Raw genomic sequence first — 23,957 nt, 5'->3', positions numbered from 1 at the left:
TATATATATATATTAGTCAATAAAATATTTTTTCTCTTTAAAAAAATCGTCTTTCATTTTCATACAGAAAAAGCGAAATTACTTTCCGAGCAACTCAATATCCAGTGTTTGTTCCATTTTTTATTATATCTTTCAACTGGATCTTATTGAAGCATTTGAAAAATAAAATATTGCTGTGAGTTCGAGAGAAAATGTTCAATGTTGAGCTAAGATTTATGGTAAATGAAAATACTTTTAAAACTGGCGAATTTAAAATTTATTGTATTTAAATTACATTTATAAATTTTTGTAACTTTTTTTAAACATCTAACTCAATTATTTGTAACTAAAACTGCATGTAAATATTAACACTTACTGCATTAAAAATTAGCAACTAACTTTAAAACTGTAAATAATAATTTTGAGCTTTTGTTTTGAGTTTTATTCAAGCTTGTTAATATTTTCAAAACATTAAAACAAAAAGTGAGGGTTTTTCTAAATTACATTTATGGTATCACTTTGGTATATGTTATAGCTATATCCTTCAAAAACCATGTTGAAATCAAATATATATTTTGTTATTGCTTTTAAATCAGATCATTAGAACTAAAGTTACTCAGAGTTATCATCCGTATTGAATTAGGAAAGCTGAAAGCCTACTGTCTTAAATACAAGTTGTAAAAATATAAAAATTAAATTTTCTCTGAGCAAAGAAAGTGTTATTTAAGTATGAAATTCATCGAATTTTTTATCGATTTGAAATTAAAAATAATATTTTTTTTTACAATAACTACACTAAAAGTAATTAAATTGTAGATTTTAAAAGGTCAAAACTTGTTGAACTGTTTAAATTTTAATCCTTGCCCTCATCCTAGTTTGATTTATATGGATTTCTTTAAAAAAACTTAAGTATTTGAGTGTTCATTTTTGTGAAAGAATTTGAAAAAAAATATTGAAATATTTCATAATTTTCTTCGATCAAAAGTATTCTAAAACTTTTTCGTAATGACATATTCATTCGTTACATTACATTTTAAAAAAACTTCTAAAAAAACCCTGAAATTTCGAAAGGAATCAATTTATATGTAAATTAAAAAAAGGGGACATATTTTAGTTTCAATATCCGATTAAAATTATCCAATTTCTTTCGTCACAGTTTGGCGCTATCTTTTCTCCTCTTCATCTGTTCAACCAGAATGAATCTTAAATGTTATATGCAAATGTTTCTAAACTAATTAATTTCTTTTTTTAAAAAAATAGTGCTCATGAAAAAAAAAAAAATGCGCTGAAAATTTCAACTGTGAGCTATGATTCAATTTTCAGACTTGGCAACGAGCTGGTACACTAACCCCAGTTTTTATTTTCTCGTATATTGAGTTAATTTAAGAAGGCCTTTTTATATGCATCATCTCACATTATCCTCGAATTTGGCCCAGAAAGTCATGAATAAATTAATTAAAAAATTAATCTAAAAGCGTATTTTCAATTTACTTTTTTTTACCGTTTCGAGAGTATCAGAAATTAGATTTTTAGATTAAGTTTATGAATTTACAGTTGTATCTATTTTGGAAACATTTTCCAGAATATTTTTCTGCTTAAATAACAAGTATTCAGTTAAATTGTTTAAAATGCAACGGAATTCATGGTTATTCAAGTATTAGTTTAATTGAATAAATTTTAATTTTTGAACACCGAGAAGAAAAGCATGATCAAAACTACCAGGACACGGTAAAATGTGCCGTGTTTTTGGCTGTATGGGAGTACCAAAAAGCATAGCCATTTTTACTGAAGTACTTTGGTAATGATTTGGGTAAAATTAACAATAAAATATGGTTCTATAGTATGTGATAAAACTTGTATGAATGTGTGGAAAATTTGGTAACTTTATATCAAGATGCCTTTGAGCATGGTATAAAAAACCATTTATTCGGTTAAATTTACTTTTCAGTATTATATGCTTTACTAAATGTGCGGTAATAAGATCTATAATTTTGAAAATTAGAATTTCCGGCAAATCGCTACCGTATGAACGGAAAATTTTCCAAATGAATGGTTTAAATACAGTATATTTTGTTTTCAATAACTACATTTGTGGCTTTTTTTAACAGAAATATCATGACCATGCTGTACTGTAGTCTTTCCAGAATTTTTTTTCTCCTCGAAAAGTTTTTTTTTTTAATGTTGATTGTTTTCTGCTATCAATAAAAAAACAGAAAATTTGATAAGTACTTTTTTTAAAAAAGAAATTATGATTTAAAACTTAACTGAGTTATATTTCTTAACTAGGTTTTAATTTTTAAGGGAATCTAAAATGTTATACTACTGCTTTAATGTAACTCAAAAAATATATGATATACTCTCTATATTGTATATCCTTTTTCAAGATTTTGTCTTTAAAATTTTCTGACAATAGCTTTACATAAAGGGAATTCATTTGTTAACGTTATTTTTATCATCGTTAGCGTTTTCACTTTAGAAAAACTTAAGGAATTATATGGAATGTGTATTTAAAACCTGATTATGTTAAAGGTTTGATTATGCGGATTCGATATTTTTTTAAAAATCACTCGAAGTAATAAATGAACTTAATCGCGTGAGGTGGATATGTCTGTTTTAAAGCGCATTTATATCGTTCTATGTAGTTACGAGAATTTTCAAACATATTTACATAATTTTCACATATCTTACACGTGATTTAAAACATATTTACGTTATTTTAGCATGGTTACATGTACTTTAGGAAATATTTAAGTTATTTCCATACTGTTGAAGCTAATTCTTTTATTGTACACGAAACTAATATGAATTTAAAAATTTATTTAAATAGATATTCACTATTTTAATTCTTAGTTAATTAAGTTTCCGAAAAACTGAGATTTTATAAATATAAACGACATTTGACTTTGTGTTTTAAGATTTCACTAGCAAAAGTTGAAAGATTGTTTTAAACATTAACTGATTCTAAAATATTTATGCATTTTTATCATTATTTATTCATTCTTATCTCAATTTCTCAACAATCATGATTGGAATCATGTATATTTTTACAACAGCATATGAATTAAACTCTGGTTTAAAATCCTTTGTTGTTGAATATTCATAAATAGACGATTTAAATTTCCACGGGAATTTGAAATATTAACTTACATCTTTTACATGAATGTGAACTTCTACTTTTTATTGAATTCTAAGAAATATTTTTGAGCATGTAATGTATAAAAGGGCATGTAAATTGCACTTCAAATTAAAATATTTTTATTAAATATTCTTTAATTATTTGAAATTCCAAAGCAATTTAAAATGTCAAGTTATTTTACATAACTTTGAAAGTCAACTTCTTATTAGATTCTAAGAAATATTATTAAGTACGTAATATAAAAGAACTTTTTTTTTAGTTTTATCACTGGCGTTGAACAGATGATTTTACGACTATCACTGTTCAACTCCGTAACCTTGCAATTTTGAACTTAATCCAGAAGACAAGGTAACTCAATCAAGTATAGGTTAAAAATTTGCCTTCGTGGAAAACTTTTTCATGGAACTAACCGGCATTTGCGTGGCATGGAGAGGAAAACCGTGAAAACCCCCATAGTTAGCATGACGGTAGGGGGACTCTAATCCGTGATCCGTCTACCACTGAGGATATTTTTTACGTCAGTACTGGGGTTGGTGCGAGCTGGGTGCGGAATTCGTATCGACCAGTCATCCCTGGGATTCGAACCCAGTTTAACTAATCAGGAGGTGAGTGCTTTATGCCCTGATCCACCTAAAGGGATTAATCCGAACAATGGAAACACTTTTACATTTATTCTACGTAAATAATTTTTCCTTGAGCAGCAAAAATTTTAAGGTTTTTATGTGTTAAAACTGCTAACACAGCATTTAGAAATGGCGTCTTTTTTTATCTGAGCAAAATTCGCATTGAACAAAATGAAAGAAAAAAGTTTAAAGCTGATTTCTTTTTTCAATATCTCAATAATTAAAAAAGGATTCTTACATGAAATTCGCAATCCAAGCAATTGTTAGCGTTTCAAAATTGTTGGTGTTAATGCTAGACAGAAATTTCTTTACTTCCTCTTCTCATTTATGCCGATACGTATTTCGCCTTGGTAAAAATGACATTATTTCTATGGGTTCTATGGGCAGCATTTCTATGGGTAAAAATGACATTATCGGTAAAAATGACATGGTCTTCCAAGTTGTGGCAACAGTTGTGTCATGATAAATCTTTCAAAACATTTACCTTAAAAATATCCTGGTACTGCCATCTGGTGTGTAAAATGAGAAATAAAATGTTTTCCCCGCAAAAGAAATGAATTAGTTTTATTCTTATTGGCGCGTTACTACTGAACACTATATCACGCCCGTCAATATCACGGGAGCGAGAAATAGAGGGCGAAACCTCACCCCGTCATTTTCACGGGAGCGAGAAGGAAATGGTTAAAACAGCATATGAATTGCACTCTAATAAAAAAACCGTTTTTATTAAAGGTGTGTTGTTAAATATTTATGTATTAATAATTTAAATTATCGAGGGAATTTAAAATATTAATTTTAAACTTTTGCATAAGTTTGAAATAGAACTTATATTGAATTATTATTATATATTGATTTATTACTTTATATTATGAATTATTAATATTAAGAAATATTATGAATAATGTAATATATAAAAAATAAGGCAAGACATTGAAGTTTTTGGATTTTGAAAATTAATATGGAAATATTTCTTGATTGAGTTTTTCAGAATTAAACAGATCCGAATAAAATTTTCTCTTATTTTTTTCATTATCTTTGTTTGGAGTATTCATTTCGGAAGTTGATAAAAATATAAAAAGAATAAGAAATATAAAAAAAATATAACAAATAATTAAAATAACGAGAAAACAGATTTCTAAATAATTAAAATACCTATCTAGTCAAAAAGTCTATCATTTTTATGAGAAATAATATTTCGTTTTATTCGCCTTGAGGTTTCAAATTGTAAATGGAGAAAACAAAATTAATTATCTTGAACTAGTAGGAAGAAAAAAAAATCATTAAAATTAAATAAATAGCCTTTTATTTTTCGTAACTCAATTAGTGAAAGTAACTTTAAAAAATAAGAACATTTTTCTGATAAGATAATATTGTCAAGAGAATTATTTCAAATTAGTTTCTTGCTGCTTTCACTTGTTTTAGAATGTTTTACGAAAATTAGATTTAAATGTATTTCCTTTGTTTTGTGATTAGAATTCAATTTCTTTCGGAGTGTTTTACTTAATTAAAAATGCGAATTATTCAACGTAAGCTTTTATTTGTTTCGATTTTGAGTGACTCTTATTATATGCCGAATTGAATTATTTTCAATTAAATACATTTAAAATGTATCGGAGTTATGACGTAAACTATTTCCCTTTGCTTTTACATTAAAATTTTTCTATATATTAATGTTTAGAAAGTTAATATTTTAAAGCTTGTTTCACAGAAAAATAACTAATACAGCTGTTACACAGTAAGAAAATCCGGTTAAAATTACAGTAGAAAGTACCGGTTTTTTGGTTGAATTATCTGTAAAATCTATTTTACAGTTAGATATTATATCGTAATTTTTACAGTAATATTTATTTAATTAAAGTGATTTTACTGTAATTATTACTGCAAAAATTACTGTATACCGTAAAAATCTGATATACTGTAATTTTTACAGTAATATTTATTTAATTAAAGTGATTTTACGGTTATTATTACTGTAAAAATTTACGCATACCGTAAAAATCTAATATACCATTTACGGTATATCAGAATTTTCTGTCTGTAACATGTTTCGGTAAAAATTAATTTTAAGGTAAAAAGTACCACCACTCAGAGTGACGGTACTTTATGCAATGTTTTGGTGAAATTTTTTACAGTGTTATGCTATTGAACTACACTCTATAACAAAAAAATCGACGCACCAAGAAGGAGTTGTCCGATTGAAACGAAAATTGGTGGATAGGAAGACAATGTACAGAATTGTAAATGATTAAAATTTCAGAACAATTGAAAAATTTATTGCAGAGCTACAGTAACAAGTTCAATAAGGTGTTGACCCGCCTCTAGCCTGGATACAAGCGGCCACACGGCGTGGCATAGACCGATAAAGCTCCCGGATGGTTTCTTGCTGTATTTCCTGCCAAATTCGATCCAATTGTCGAACGAGGTCATCAACATTCTGTGCCAGATGCAATCGACTACCCATCATATCCCAGACATGCTCGATGGGAGAGAGATCTGGTGATCTGGCAGGCCAAGGAAGAGTTTGACAAGCTTGCAGACAATTCATAACAACATGTGCCGTATGTGGTCTGGCATTGTCCTGCTGAAAAACCAGCCCAGGGCGCTGCGAAAGGAACGGTAGCAAAACAGGTCTTAGGATGTCGTCGACGTACCGCTGTGCAGTAAGTGTACCTCTAATGACGATCAAAGGGGTCCGGCTGTCAAAGGAAATGGCACCCCAGACCATAATGTCTTGTTGAGGGCCGGTATGGCGTGCAATAGTGAAGGCAGGATCCCCCCTCTGCCCTGTGCGTCTCCAAACACGTCTTCGATGATCGTCAGGACACAGTTGGAAGCGGGATCGTCGCTAAAGACTATACGTCCCCAGTCGGCATCATTCCAGCCTGATCGAGCGTCTATTTTGCGCGTCTTAGTGCGTTCTTGGTGCGTCGATTTTTTTGTTATAGAGTGTATATAAGACATTTTTAAAAATTATATATCAAGTGTATTTTAGTGAATCAGATATCTATACTAATACTAATTTTGAAATATGTTGTTAGGGTCTATATTGTAATTTTTAATTTAAAATAAGTCACTTTTTATGTTTTTTTTAATGTCACAATTGATATTATTCTATTATATAATGTATGCATTCTTACAACGTCCAAGACTGGTGTGTCATAAGAATTAAGGGTTTGCAATCTCATGACCAATGGCATTGTTTGTTAGCATTGTGCAACGACCGCCTTTACTTTCCTAGCAAGCTGGTACCCGTTTGACTAAAACTGGACGGACTTCAAGTATAGCCACTGAGGGTAGAATCTCTGTACTCCATTATAATAGCCCAGAGCCTTAGCCTCTGTTCCAGGGTGTTCAATGGTTAGTGCCATAGCTTAGTTGGTAGGGCGCTGGGCCCATGTCCAAGAGTTCGTGGGTTCTATAGGCTCTCCGTGTAGTAAATGGTGAAAAATGCACGTTAAATCTGTCAAATCGCAAAGTCCTCCTTGTTCCCATAACAAATCAATACGTCTAGGGGTACTGATCCATGAGTTTCATTGTCTTCTGGATTGGTTTAAAATTGCAAGTCTACGGAGTTGAACATTAGTAGTCGTAAACCCGAAATTGGGTCGGTTGTTCAACGACGGATATAAAATGAAATAAAATGGTTCAAACATCGGACTTCGAAAAATAGAGTTAATAAAACAGTTTCAAGTTTAATAACATCAAATCTCCAAACTCATATCTGCAGATCATAATTAATTACTGTCGTATTTAAAACTCTCCATTCAGCTCCAAATTCATGACTGAAACTCGTTTCTCGCCATCATTGCATCTCATGATTCGTACCTGACACTCATTACGGACCAGAATCGTAACTGAAATGTATTGCTCATCATCACTATGTTTTAAGACTTGTGTCTGAAACTTCTTACTCATGTCTCAAAAGTCTTATGTACTTAAATTCCTTACTTTTCTTTATTAATTCTAAATCTTACACGTCACTATATTTATATTTTTTACATTCGTTACATATTTTAAAGTTACATCCTATAAATAAATGTATCATTTGTTTTTAAATTCGTTATACCATGGGTCTAAAGAATGTGAAAATTTATAGTCAGTCTGTTATGGAATGGATAAAAAAGTATTGGGTGTCACTTATTATGGTTTAGGCACCGTGGTGGCCTAATACTCAAGAGTTTTACATCCCTGCATTACACCTAAAATGACGTCACATTACTAGCATACAATTATTAAATTTTTATAATTTTTTAACAATTGTTTAAAAGTATTTTTGACGTAATGTACGTATATCGGTTGAGATAAAAGGTACCTTATACTTTAGAGCAGAATTTTTTACATTAGCTTTTTTCATTACATTTCTTTTTTACATTGGCATTTCAAAACAAAGGCAAAATAGAAACTATTATTCCTTTATAGTTATAACATAAAAATTACCGTTATAAACAATTTAAAAACAAAATCATTTGATAGAGTAAAGACATCGTTCAAATGATTTTTAACAAATAAATTAATATAATTGTATATTTAAGACACCGTAAATTAAAAAAGTTATAAAAACTGTTTTTCGATTAAAAGGAGATAATGTTTTCGAAATACGGTAACTAAAATCTAATTTAATCAAGGCAAGTGGGAATTTTTATCAAGTCTTAAGGCCGTCGAGATTTAAACTCTTTTATAAAAGAGTTTTAACTTACTTAAAGGCGAAAAAAAAATTCTTCCTCTCGTTTAGAATGTTCATAGAAAATGGCTGAAGTATGCTTACTTTTTCCCTTTTTTTTCCCCAACAAATATTTTTAACATTTTTAGTTATCCTTTACTTTTCGCGAAATTCTTCTAATCAATTTATACTTTCTTACCGTTAGGCGTTCCTTGAGGAATGCAATTAAATTTAACGCTTAAAGAATTTAACGAATGTTGTCGGTAAGTAAGAAAAAAATATCAAAGAGAAAAAAAAAATCCCTTTACCTTTTAAGCCTAACATGGCGGCAGGTTTCAGAAAAAAGAGCATCTCTGAATTGTCGACGCTATGAGAGAAAAAATATCACTACTTAAAAGAAAAACCATTCAAAATATAAGAAGAAGAAAAAAAGACAGAAAAATTATGAAACAGAAATTAGGAACAAAATTCCAATTATGTAGTTTCTAAGAAGTGTCCCATTAAAAGTTAACCCCAGGGAAGTTTGTTTTACTAATTTAATAACTAATTCTTTTCTATTTTCTTCGTTTTTAAGTCAAAGAAGGTACTTTTCCTTAAGATTTAAGAATAAATGCACTAGAGAAAAAAAATTCTCTTTGTCTAAGATATTAACAAATCAGTTAGAAGTAAGGAAAAAAAATTAGGTACATATTACTTGTTTTTAATGAGTCAGTTGTAAGTTTTATTACTTTTTATTACAAAATCGTGTTTTGTTTAACAGTACATTTCATTTTATTGTTAATTGTGATTCTATTTTATCCTGATATTATGGCATATTTGAGAAAGAATGCGACGTATCTATTTAAAATAATATCACGTGTTTCATAAAAATTCATAAATTTATTAATATTTTGTTTCACGCATGCAATTAAATGTTTTGTATCGAAAAAAAACACATCAATAAGTTTAATAGTTTTTCCTCACTTAGACCATTAAAATTACTTTTTAGCAATTTAAATACTTCTGTAGGAAACAAAAAAATGAAAATAAATTTTTGCACACATGTTATTAAGCGTTTGGTAAAACGATGCAATAGAAGATGATGGTTCAGACATCTGTTTAGATCTGTAAAATCCTGTAAAAAAGCACACTTTTACTTATCCCATGAGACACAGAATCGTGACCACTAGAACATGAACCATGAGAAAGAACAGAGACTGCAAATTAGGTGGCTTGATTCGGTGAAGAAGGACTTTTGTATAGTAAATTAGGGAAATTTCAAAAGCTTTGCCGCGGATAGGACCAGATGTCAAAGAATACTTGGGATGGTCTTGGCCTGTTACAGGCTGTAGTGCCTTTAAAGAAGAATAAAACCTTAAGTAGCTGATGATTTGAGTACAGACACACATAAGAGAAACTGATAAATTCTTCAATGATTCTTAAAGATTTGAGAGTTACATTTTCCAAAATAATGACTAATTTCTTTCTTTTTTTAAGCATCCTTCCTCTTTTATTACAATTTTAAAAATAAATATGTAGGGAAAAAATTTCATGAGTAAAATATACAAATAACTTATAGTAATAAAACATTACGTCATAATAAATAAAACATTATCTAACATTATGTAAAAAATTACGTATATTTTTAAGTTTTATTAAACTGGTTATAATTATATATTTTCTGTATTTTTGATTATTACTTTCTTAAAAAGGGCACGTTTTTAAGTTAACAATGCTTAACTTTTTTATGAGTTTACAATAAAATACACAAAACTTTTCCACCATGATTCATAAGACCAAAATAAAGACATAGTTCTTTATTATGCTTTTAAATATTTTCTTTAAAGTATTAATAATTTTAGTATATTTACTTCAATCTTGTTATTTTTAGGAAATTAGGTTTTTGCACCTACTGTTTACTACTTTCTACTTCTTTCTTTACTACTTCTTTCTTTACTACTTCTCCCGTCCTTATTTATAAATTTTTATGAAATAATTTTTATCCCGTACTATTAGACTACTAAGTTAGATATAGTATAAACAAATTAATAAATAGTTTTATACTGAAAATAAAGTCAGGCAGATGATATTGATTGCGATAATTTTGGCAATATCAGTTATACAATTTTATACAGTTTTTATACAGTTATACTTGAAAACTGTATAATATATATAAAAGCTGTACTTCTATGTAATAATAGCTGCTTGGATATATAATAGCTGTTCTTTTAATATATATAATAGCTGTTCTTAGTAATAAAAGTAAAGATTATAACAATTCAATTAGATGTAAAAATCTTGTTCTTTTTTCAATTAGCTTAATGAAACAGATTAAATAAGGGATATGATAGTTGTTTTTTTTAATTCTTTTTTAATTTAAAGCGCAATTTTAAATAAAATTTCGAGGAAAGTTCCTTTTAGTTAATTCTTTATATGTTACTTGACATTATAATATATTCTGTGTATTTGTCAAAGGGATTCGAGTTAATGCTTTTTAATTCCAGTTTAAAAGTTTTTTTTAAAGTTTTAACTATTAATTTTTTTGCCATCTAAGTTGTAAAAATGTTCAATTTTTACCTAAAAAATTCTAATCGTTTTAAATGATAATTTTATGGCTCTTATTCAACAAATTATGTTTTTAACAATTTAATAAAATGAAGCATCTTTTTACTTCGGACAGCTTAATAAAACGAATTACACAATAAATAAGAAAGTTGCATTTGATTTTTTTCTTAAACTTTAACACAATTTGAATTCAAAAATTTGATGCTAATTTCTGTTAGTAATTTTAATTAAAATTTATATAATGACAACATTTTCTTATGCGTATATTTCACTGAGTTATTTGAGTTGATGTTTTTTTTTTTTTTTGATTCCGTCTCTAAATGTTGGAAATCTGAGGAAGGAAAAAAATGTCAAGGCCCTATTAATCTGCTTGGAGTAGTTCCTTCCCTTTTTTGTTAGTCTAGTTACGCCACTTTAATCTAAGGCAGTGACCTTTTCTAAGTGCCTATTAAGTTATGTTTTATGCTTTATTTATTCATATTTTCTTTTAACACGCCTCCACTTTTCTCCTTGATGTGATTAATAAATGTACATAAATAAATAAAGCAGTCATATAATCGATAAACTACTTTTATATGTAACAAGCATAAATTAGTTATTAATGCGAAATACTCATATCTTTTCTCCACAATTATTGATGCGTCAAAATATTTTTGTTTTCCTTCACATTTGTTAAAACTAGCGTGATAATTAGGAAATTGTTTGTAAGCATTTAGTGATAGTTTTTAGTAAATGAAAAGTTTTTTAACTATAGCTTTTTCAATAGACATACAATACAATAAAATATCATGAAATTCCCTTTGTTTTTATAACTAAAAGCATTACCGGAAAGCATGTCCCGATTTAAAATTTTTACAGTTCTAATTCGTAAATATTATTACTGACTAAAAAACTGTTTTTTTTCTTATTTTAACAATTTGAACTCTTTAAAAAGTTAATGATTTGAAACTTTGTTAAAAAGTTTTTTTCTTTTATACGGCACCTCCACTTCCCTTGCTGTCATGATTAATAAATGTAAAAAAAAAAATAAAACGTACCATAAATGTTATATTACTTTTATACGTAAAGATGTATAGATTAAATACTGATTTGTAAATAGCATATTTTTTTTTCTGAAATAACTGATATGTATAGGGATTGACCTGTCATCCTTGAACTTGGGTCGATTTATTACCAGGCGAGTGCTCTATTCCATCAACTATAGTAGTTATACCAAAGTTTTTGATTACAGTAGAGCGTTTGTCAGATTAAAATCATTATTTGCTTCATAGCTACAAAAATATATGAGTCATTAAAGGTGTTGTCATGCTGCAACTAACAAAACGTCCCAAGCAAAACTTTTATAATTAAAAAAACTTTTTCCAATAAAAGATTTATTTAAAAGCTATCGTTTTACTTATTTCTTAAATACATAATGATGTGATTTATTAATGTATGTTAAAGCCTTATTAAGCATCTATAACAACGAACCCATTGAATATCAATTACCTTAGAAATCTCTAATTATTAAAGACTCAAACAATCCTAAAAAAGAAACTAATTAAATACTTCGATTTAAATATACATGCGCACTACACCCTGTTTTTAAATTACGGCAAATCATGCAATGCGTTAACAAACTTATATCTTCATTGCTGTGTGGTCCACCAACCGCAACTAATGATGTTTACAGTAAAGGATAATAAAAGCCTATAATGCCAATGCTTACCTCTTCCTTAGGTGGAAGTGGTTTATCTCAATTTTCCTATTGCTCAATTATCATTTCTTGATGTCTTTATCGAATGATTTAATTCATAGTTTATGGTATATTTTTGACTGGTAGGCCATAAGGGCCTTGAGAAGGAGTGTCATACTTAGTTAGATGTTATCGTCCAGTTAGGCCAATTAGTTTCAATCGTAACGGCCGTATGTTGCACCCTAGCATTACCCTGGAACGTTATTATGGCAAGCATGTCCCTTTGTTGCAACCATTTAATGGAATAAAGAACTACTGGAGGGTTTTTTCTTGTCATAATGTTATGAGTCCCGCAGTGGACTGATCGTTAAGACACGGTTCCCAGCAGATCACCGAAGTCAAGCATCACTGGCTGCGGTCAGTGTGCGGGTGGGTGACCCACTTGGATCAGTCTGCGTAGGGACCGAGGGTGTGCGGTATTGGTCCTCGTTAAACTGTGCTACCGTAAAGTGCTCGACTTCGCGTGCAGGTCGTTGGGCTACCGAAGCGAGGGTGCCATCCCCTCTGCAGAGGATCAAAATTGTGATGGCATGTCTTCGGATCATCCTCAGGGATGTTTCCCAGACCGTCGCCAATAGCCCATTGTGCAGCTCTAGTGCGACGTAAATGAACTACAACAACAACAACTACAACAACAACATAATGTTATGACAGGATGATGTTAACATTTGACTTCAAATAGAGTGGTAGATTTTTAATTGACTTTCATTTTATTTATTTATTTTTATATTGTCTAAGGCATGTTATGTGCTTGATTTTATAATTTTTTTCCAGATAACTTAGATCAACGCTAATTAGAACAAGAATTTACTTTATTAAAGTAGTTCAAGTTATATAAGCTTTCATAAACTTCTCCAATGTAAAAGAATTGCTTAAAAATTTTATCATAATTATTTCCTAAACACATTACTAAAATGGAATATATTACGAAGTTGCGAGAAGAATCATTTTTGTTACATTTAAGTTGATATCTATTCATCTTCTAAAAAAACTAAAATATTAAGTAATTTTTGAATGTTAAAACATAATTTGGTGGTAACCAGAGCTTGCCCAATTCCTTTTTTAACCCTAATCATTTGGTGACAAGAGCTTGAATTTCTAAAGTTTTTTAATCCTAAATCTATTGGTAATAAAGCTGAAATTTTATTATTTCTATACCATTTGAAAATTAAGGCTTGAGTTTTTTCCACCTAAAATCCCTTAGAACAGGTAATAGAACATTTCCATAACCATATATCTTGTGGTGATTAGAGTTTGAATTTTTTTAACACTAAATCTAGTGATGTCTATAGAGCTGGAATTTCCTCAATTCGAAATACTTCTGAGAAAAAAAGTCTGAATTTATTTAAACTTGAGTTCTTTGATAATCAAACCCTGAATCTTTTATTAAAAATTCAAAATTATTTTAGTTTTTTTTCTTACAAAAAGAAACTATCAAGTTTTTTTTCTCTTCAAAACTGCTTGATCCATTTTCAGAAATTTTACTATGAAGAAAACAGCTTCACATTCACGCAATTTAAGCTTGTGTTTTTTGTATAGATTCAAGTTAATGAATATGTAAAAAAATAAAATATTTTAGTGTTTTTCGTAAATATTATTAAAAGTTTTGAAAAAAATTAACTAAAGTTTTTTTTCAAACATCAATAAATTATTGTTATTGGTTTAATTTCATTTTTCAAAACACCAGTTCAATATTCTTAATCGAATTATTTTCTTGGTAGTAACATGTCAAGATTAGATTGTTATTTTCTTTATATTTTTGCTAAAAATGAAATAAAATTTTCCCAACGAAGCTGAATTTCATCGCGGCATTCAACGTATTTATTTGCAGCTAATTTGCTAGCGATAAATCCGTGATATCATTATATAAAAGTCATTAAATCGATAATAATTTGAATCATAATATTGCTAAAAACAATGCATGTCAGTGATTTTTACAAGATTGAAAAAAAGAGACAGTTACTAAAAAAAAATAAATTCTGACTTTACTGCTCTTTTTTGTTGATTTGAATCAGTTAATTCGTATCAAATTTCGTTCGAATTCTCTCTAATAAATTGCATTGTTTCTAATATATCAAGTCGAATATTCGAATAAATTGGGTGGAAATTGTTTGCTTGAACAAATTGAGTTGTTTCAACTTCTGTTTATTCAACCATATCGATTCGGGCAAGATTTATGTACTAGTATTATTTGATCATATTGTTTAAGGTCTGTCAACAGACCTTTTACTAAAAATTTTTATCTTTGAAACGTTATTCTTCTCCAAATATTTTAGTGCGAAAACGTTCTCTCCACAAAATTTTTCTTTTGAGAAACTGAGTCTATGACGTCTTAATTTCATAATTTTAAAACTAAAACTCCTTGAGAGCATAGTTTTTGTTCCCACAAAAAGTAGAATTTTTTCCCCCGAATTTACGCAATTATGAATTTTTTTTCTTTCACTATTTCACTTTAACATGAATTTCCATAAAAAATCTGAGTGAACCACTGATTTTTAATAAAATCAATTTTGTGATTTAAAAACCAGTCATGGTTTCACAAAAGCAGACAATTGAACGGAAATTTGAATTGAGTTGTTGCGAATAAAATTCATCCACTGATTAGAATAAAAGCTGTTGATAAGAACATATGAAGTGGGGCATTCAATTCACTGATTCGAGTAAGTGGATCAAAACCACTGATATTCGAATCTGTTATTCAAATAACTTAAGCAAATTTATTCTTTCAATTATTTGGATATATTAAGTGTCCAACAAACCGATATTAATTTTTACTCCACCCCCATGTGAGACACTGACGATATGGCTGTCAAAGATTCTTCATGAGGTACTATCAGAGAACAACACAGCGCAGTCCTTGTTGACGAATTCTTGAAGGGGAAGAAAGTAATATTATAGCCTAATATTTACTCAAAACTGCAACCGCAGAGTAAACACTGGGCCATCCCTCACTGCTTTGTCTGCTTTATAAATGGCGGATTCTTCTTTATCTGCCACTTAACCCTAGACTCAAACAAACCACAAATTGGGCGTTTTTCTTGATGACGGCTCCTTTTCTCATCCATGGACAAAAAGCTCGCCAAACAATGCAACAGGTGTCTTTTTTATTCTTATGACTTCTTCATTCTTTCCCATTGCGACATATTTTATACACCCACGATCTCTTGGCGAAAAAAAATTATACAGTTTTGTTTTCCAACTTTTGTTTAAAAAAAAAACGTATATTGTGATACTTTTAGGGTATATTTGGAAGTAACACACAAAAATGGCCCGTTTTGTCCGTCTTTTGTTAGTACAGAGATTGATGCCAACATTTTCATAATAAAAGCATTCATTTTTCGCCACGCTCCGATGTTTGAGCTGAAGTATCAGTGAATGGAAAATAACTGATAATTACTTAAAGACTTATTACGGGCGTTTCTCGTAAAGTTACATCTTGTCATGTATAATTAGCAATGAGGTCATAGAGGATATCGCAGCTCCGCCTTCAATAAAACTACTAGTATTAATAATTATCCATAAAAAGTAGGCTAATTAGGCTTAATAAATTACATTGATTTTCTAATTCCTCATAGTTATACAGGTAATTCATTAAAGAAAACACTTTTAATCTTAATTTATTATAGATTGATTGTTCAAAAAAAATTTATTTTACTGCTTCTAATTTTTTCTTTACTTTAATTTAATTTAAATTATAATTTTCAACCAAGGTCTACATTACATATCATTCACATAATTTTTTTCTATCCTTTAATTTTTTAATGAGTAGAATTATATTTAATTTTATTTATAATCATTTTTAATCAAATGAATTTTTTTTAAAACACAGCTAGTTTTAAACATCTTTCATGCAAAAATTAAAAAAAAAAAGAAAAAGAAAAGAAACTGTGGAATAGGAAATTAAAGCTAACGCGGGGAGAAAACTCAGCTTTTTCATGCATTTATTACCGAACATAAATTTGAACACACAAAACAATGGCACCGCTTCCTATTTTCTTATTTGTACACTTAAAGAGGTTTTCAGTCACGTATTTAGTCAAATATAAAGAGATATTTAGTAAAACATACATTCTACACACATGTAGTATGCTACTTCACATTGTTCATTAGGAACTATTGCATGTATATACCTATATGCATAACCTCATTTTTATACCTATACGTATAAGGAATAATCGTGCAATTTTTCAATTGTCCTGTGGCCAGTTGCAGTATTTTTATCAGAGGTCACATTTTAAGGAAATTGAAAATTTTAAACAAGTAGAAAAACTGTAGATAATTAATTCTTTCGAAGCAATTCTTTTGAAGCATTTCTCAATTTCTCAAAAAAAAAAGCATTACAAAGTTCTTAATTGATTTAAAACTTCATACGATTCAAAAATATATAAAAGGAAGAAAAAAAAAACAGTCCATGTTTCAAGCGCCCAAAAACAGACTCCCATTTTCCAGACTTGCCAGACGTGAATGAGAAGAAATAAAAGTGATTGGGATTATCTATTTAATTACAAGGTTCATTTCTAAAGTGAAAAAAAAAATTACGAAACACGCGTGAAATGAGTAATTTTTAAAATACTATAAAAAAAACTCTATTTCAATGTTTATTAAAAAAATATATATATATATGGTTCATTTTCGACAAAAAAAGTGGCAAACTGGTGAAAGATTTTTAATTCGCCATTTGTAATATTTAGTTTGCTCTGTGGCCGTTGTTAATTTTTCTCTACACTTACAAGCCAAACAATTACATATTGGTATTGTACAATATTAAATTATTACATTAACTAATTATTATTGCATATATTAATTAATTAACATTAAGTTCTATATAACAATTTGATTTAAAGTTTTTGCTTGATTATAAAAAGAAATATATCAAGGATTTTCGCAATAGTTTATATTTTAATTCATTTTGTGCTTTTAAGAACTTAACTGAAATCAGTACCCCCTATATCGCTGCTCTCCCCCATCCCTTAATCGTCTCCGGCAGCATTTCTCGAATTAACACCCATTACTTTTTTATCTTTTTATTTTTCTCCTCTGTCAGAAACGGTCACGAATCTGACGTCACGAACAGGATAGACGTCTTCCCATCAGCAGGTGTAACTCGTGACTTTTTACCACGATTTTATGCTTATACACCCCCTCACGAAATTCCTTTAAAATCTTCTCAATTTAAAAATGCATATTATAGAATTTCTTTGCATTTATAACCAAGGAGAAAAAATTCAATTTTTCTGAAAGTCAATTTCGTTATTTTTATGTTATTGTAGCATTTGTATAGTTAAGTTAAATTTATTCTTATCAATGAGCCAAGGTCATTTTTATTTTAAATTTTTCGTCTAATACTCAGTTATTTAACGTAGTTCAAAGAAACTTAATGTATATTTGAGGATTTCAAATTTAAATTTATATTCAAAATTTAAAAAAAAATTCTTTATCCTCAGTAGCACAAGATATGTCAAGGCCGTCCTTTGAAGAGATTTCTATGCCTATTTCTGGATGACAATAGCCCTTAAGTTCATCATCCTTAGCATTAATAACTCTAGTTCAACAGCATCTAAGAACAGTTGTAAAGAGGTGAAGAAAGGGTTAACTTTGAATATTATTCAAACAATGTGAAGGCAAGCACAAATAACACCTTATAATCGAATACGTTATAGTTTCGATTCTGTGGAGAGAAGAAAAAAAAGAATCTTGATCTGTGACCAAACACAAAAATTAAGAGGAAAACACGGAGATGCAGAGAAAAATTTTAAACTTTAAGTTGGTAACTATCTCCGTGTTTCCTTCTTTCATTCTATCTATAATTTGTCGCTGATGTTGGTTTTTCATTATAGAACCAAAACAAAAATAAGTTGCTTTTTTGTGTTGTAACATTTGTGATTTTTGCGACATTGAGAACTTGTGCATTTTGGCAAAAACAGATTAAAATTGCCATTTTTTTAAGTATTTCCATAAATGCAATAAGAAAATTGTTCCCCAGTTTAATCAATCAGTTACTAATAGCAAACAATTGGAATATCTCCCGTTTTAATTTCAACGCAAAATATTTTATTTTTTATTTTATAACCATCATTGAACAGCGGACCCAATTTTTGAGTTTTACTAATGTTCAACTCCGTAGCCTTGTAATTTTGAACCAATCCAGAAAACAAGGAAACTCCCGGATCAATACCCCCTGAGATATGTTTTGTTACGAGAATATGGAGGACTTTATGACCCGACAGATTAGCGTGCATTAGTCACCGTCTACTATACTGGGAGTTTTCAGCGCGTCGGGGATCGAATCTACGAACTCTTGGACATGGGCCCAGTGCCGTACCAACCAGGCTATCCCAGCCCTTGACGCAAAATATTATGAAAAACAGGTTCCCATTAAAAACCACAATATTAATGCATTTGATTAAATGAATATAAGCCATATAATATAATTCAAGCCCTAGCTCACACATCTCTACTGTGTTAATATATTTACATTTATAAATATTATATTATAAATGTTATTTTTTATTTCATTGAGTTTATTGATTTGTAACTTTTGGATATCTTTTTCAGAAATCTGGAAGGAAACAATATAACTGTGATCAGAGCTGATGATTTCGAAGGACTGAATCAAGTACAAATAATGTATGTATATTTCCTTTTACGTATTTTTAGTTATTTAAATTTACTATGAAAGTATGAAAAAAATAAATAAGTATTTTTAAAAACTTCTTTATTAATATTTTTTATGTAATATTTTGTTCGTATTTATTAATATGAAAAATATTAATACCTTATATATAGTCGAATTCGTTTATTTTAAACCAAAAATTAACAAAACACAGTGTTTAACGAGCAGGTTTTAATAAAAAGTTTTGTTTAAGATTAAATGTAAGAATTTTGTAGAGAATAGTATTTGGCTGTTAGTGGAATTAATGAGGTTCTAATTATTGATATAATAAACATATTAATTTTATAAAACAATTAGGGAAGAAAAAAATCGATATTTTTCTTTTGCTCTAGATTATATTAAAATTGTCTCGGTGCATCCATAGCCTGCCTTCTAAAATGTAATAATAATTTTACTTAGAATTATAACAATTTTCTCATGAACTGATTACCCGATTGACTTCAAAATCAATTCAAATTAAACGTTTTTAATTTGCTATAGATCTGTGCAGAATAGCAGTGACTGAATCACAGACACAAAGAATGGTAGTTTCACTTTAAAACCTGAGTACGTTTATATTTTTAATGCATGTGACAAAAAATATCGATTTTTTAATTCAGCTTTTAACCTTTTGCGCGACAGAAAATTTTGAACCAAAATATCAGCCGTAAGACCCTTAAAAGTTATAATCTTCGTATGCTAGTCTGAAGTAAGATATAAGAAAACACCTGATCTCCAAATTTTCAAAATTTAAAGTGGTTGATAAAAAACTCTAAGCTAAGTGATTAAAACTTTTGGATTTTCAATGGCTCAATCAATTGTGAAATACGTTTATTTCGGGTTAATATCGTTCGTTTCTTTCTTGAATTAATAAGTGAATCTTCGTTTGAGTGAGTTGCATTAGGCGTTACAAACAAGCTCTATAATATAAATATTTTTAATAACAATAAAATTATGTTTATCCTATAATGCCTGAATCGAATCTGATCACGCAACCAATATATGCGGATTATGCTTCTCGTAGGTGGCACTCTACACAATTTTGTATTGGTTGCATGATCAGATTCGATTCAGCCATTATAGGATAAACATAAATTTTTTAACTTGAAATATTTTCAATTACAAAAACAATTATGTAACAAATGAAATATTTTTAATTACAAAACAATTATGTAACAAATGAAATATTTTTAATTACAAAACAATTGTATAACAAATGAAATATTTTTAACTACAAAAACAATTATATAACAAATGAAATATTTTTAATTACAAAAACAATTATCTTACTAAAAAAATTATGTAAGTATTTTCGGAATAAGAAAAATTTAAATAAGGTTTCTGGAGGATATTTAATGCATTAAGGATGTTAAAAATTGATGAGCATAGTTATTTTAACCCCTCATGAAGCCCCCACGAATAGATTTTGAAGCCATATTCTGATTACCTCGAAAATACAAAAAATAATGCTAATAAAGGACTTCATTTATATAAATGGGGATAACAGTAAAGGTTAGTGTAGGATCAAGAAGTGATACCTTCACTGGAGATATTTTCTCTTGTGCTTTATGAATTTATTATTTTCTTACCAAGTTTAATTTTATTTTTAAACGCAGAATTTATTAGTACAGGAGTTCAAACCTGTGACCGATTCCTTACAATTGGTAAAATTATAAAAAGTCTCACCTTTCTTTTCTCCAAAAAAATGGTCTTTCAAATTATTTTAAGGTAATCAACTGAATGGATTTATTTTTTATCAATCATTCTTAATCCTAAAATTGTCTTAACGTAACATTACTAGAAAAGAAATAACCCTATAAAGGTTAATTTTAGTAAAAATTAAAACTGTAAAATGAAGTTTTACGCTTAATAAAAACAAAATAATAATAATTAAATAAAAATTAATCATGTTCGAGATAAGTTTGTTAATTTCATCACGAAAAAGTGCTTTTATGTATTTTTAATTAAAATGATAATACAGATATAAGCCGTTCTCTTTTTTTCATCGATTTCAATCGCAGTAATTCACTTTACTTACTGATAAAACAATCAGCCAAGGACATCTCTGTGTGCATAGCGATTCGAGAGGTAAATATGGTAAGCATGAGACCTCTCCATTCAACTCTTCTTTTACAGGTATGTTAGGTAAGAGATAAGATTGTTCGAGTGTTTGAGTTAAAATATTACACAGCTGGTGGGAGAACAGTTTAAGTAGAAGAGCCTTAGAATACTAATTACGTCACTGGGACGTACTTATCATTCATATTTGTACTCGCTTTTTCCTGAACTGTGATGGAATTTGTAAGTTACAAATAGTAGTCGGTATTTTTGATATAAATGTCATTTTAATGAGAGCTGGTTACCATAATGACCCAGACAGAAAGCTGGTTTTTGGGAATTAAAATGAGAAGAATAAGTATGGTGTAAAATAAAGTGATGGGCAATTGAGTTGTAAAAGCTTCAACGCAGTAAATTACGTCGCGTGCTGTAATATATATTTATTACTGAACGGTATAGTGGAATACTAATGTCACTGCTAGGTTCGAATTTGATGTCCGAATGAATTTTAGATAACGTTTTGTTTGTCTTGAGGAATAAAATTTCTTGAGAATAAAGTGTCATGTCAGCATAATATCGATGGAACAATAGTGTACAGTGTCTATACTCTGTAGAAATGATTTGAAATATTAATATATCTTCCACTTATTCGAAATATTTTATAAATGAATTTAGTTTAAGAGTATTTAAAGTTTCATGGGCGTTTTTCGCAAGAAGAAATAAAGACAGTTTGATACTAGCATACAGTTGAAGTAAAGTTTTACAAAATGACAAAAGAAAGGATAAACATTAAGACTAAACATCAATCACCAAAGTTTATTTATTGTATTTATTAATTTGTTCATATTTTTATTTTTTTATTAAATATTGCTCGAACAGCGCATCCAAACATGAATATGAAAAAAAGGTTGTGTATCCAAAGTTATCCATTTTGCTACTCCAGAACATAAATATAAGTGCATTGGCGAAAAAATGCAGTGGCCAGCTTATTCACCAAACTCGAATCCAAAGGGTTTTCTGTTTAGTCCATTTTGGAGACAAGGATTTGCACTATTGTTCATAAGAAGGGCCGAAATAGCCTGTTGGTAGGGCGCTGGGCCCATATCCGAGAGTTCGTGGGTTCGAGCCCCGCCGGTCAAAGACTCCCCGTGTAGTAAATGGTGACTGATGCATGTTAAATCTGTCGAGTCGCAAAGTCCTCCATGTTCCCATAACAAATTAATACCTCTGGGGGTACTGATACAGGAGTTTCCTTGTCTTCTGGACTGGTTCAAAAATTACAAGGCTACGGAGTTGAACATTAGTAGTCGTAAACCCAAAGTGGGCTCGGTTGTTCAACGACGAATTAAATAAAAATAAAATAAAGCTGATAAGAATTTTTGTATCTCTTAAACAATCTCTGTACCAGGAATATGCAGTTCTGCAGTTGAGTTGCGATCTATAGGAAGAAATTTTGTGGAACGTCAACAGTTCGCCATTTAGTTCTAAGTGCAACGATTTAAGTCTGCATTCAAGTCAAACCACTTTGAGTTTATAATATATTGCATGCAGTCTACCACGATTTTTATAACTGTCCATGATTTTAATATTTAAGCAATAAAATTATTGATACATTCCGGAATCGAACGCTTCCATCAGCTTCCTCTTTTACGGAAAAGGGATCTGCTTTTACCATTCGACAACCATAAATCACTCCACTTATTTGTTTCACAATTCCGTGTCTTCCTCTTACACGCAATAGTACTTCTCTCATTTCTCTTGTAAGTGGCTTATCCATCAAGAGTGAGAAGGAGAGGCATTTATCAACCTCGTCTTCCATCTCTGATGGTCACCTCTCTGTAATTCGAAACCCTGTGGTGGTCGAGAGATGGCTTGTGAGAGATTCTTGTGTAATAAGATGGAACGGTGAAACAGACTCGGATTCGTTGCATGAGGCGAATCACTTTGAAACCTAATTCTAACTTGCAGAGATTTTAATCACATTTTCATACATTATGGCAAAATGGGAAGCATAAAAGGGTGTAAAGGATTTTAAAATTGTACTTTCTGTTACAGAAGGTTTATAAATAAATCAGTTTAGGTAGCTGTTATGTTAATGAACTGAGGTCTTAGAAATATTTGGGTTATTTATCCGATGCATATTTTTGTAAAGTAGATTTTTCATTCAAGATTAAATAAGTACTTATGTTTAATATTGGTATTACGTTACTTGAAGCAATAGGAACAACGCACGCAGCGTATTGAATGTATTTTTGAGAAAAAAGATAAAGCGGTGCACAAGACTGAAAATTGCACAAAACTGAAATTAGTTGAATGAAACATATTACCTATTGAGACGTCTATCACTTTGAAGCCTAATTCTAATTTGATAAGTTAGCTTGCAAATATTTTAATCACAGTTTTATTCACGGTGGTAAGTAGGAAGAATAAAATATTATTATTATTATTATTTTGCAATGCCCACCTGGAGAATGACCTGGGTCATACAGGCATCTGAAGGGCAGATTTGTTGACCACTCTTTCAGGGGCACCATATTAGGTGGGCCAACGATGCTCCCACAGTGAGGACA

At 29.5% G+C, this 23,957-nt stretch overlaps 1 protein-coding gene across 4 annotated transcripts in view; it reads left to right on the top strand.

Annotated features, from left to right (window-relative positions):
* Nucleotides 1-23,957, top strand: part of LOC107443293 (slit guidance ligand) — a 338,907-nt gene that overhangs the window by 86,533 nt on the left and 228,417 nt on the right. For all 4 annotated transcript variants that reach the window (XM_071182347.1, XM_071182346.1, XM_071182345.1 and 1 more), the window contains exon 2: nt 19,233-19,304. In XM_071182347.1, the coding sequence (XP_071038448.1) occupies nt 19,233-19,304 (72 nt within the window). The remainder of the gene's footprint in view (nt 1-19,232; nt 19,305-23,957) is intronic.

The sequence above is a fragment of the Parasteatoda tepidariorum genome, chromosome 6, assembly GCF_043381705.1.
Source record: "Parasteatoda tepidariorum isolate YZ-2023 chromosome 6, CAS_Ptep_4.0, whole genome shotgun sequence".
Lineage (NCBI taxonomy): Eukaryota > Metazoa > Arthropoda > Arachnida > Araneae > Theridiidae > Parasteatoda > Parasteatoda tepidariorum.
Note: the sequence above shows the minus strand (reverse complement) of the source record. Positions and strands in the feature narration are given on the sequence as shown.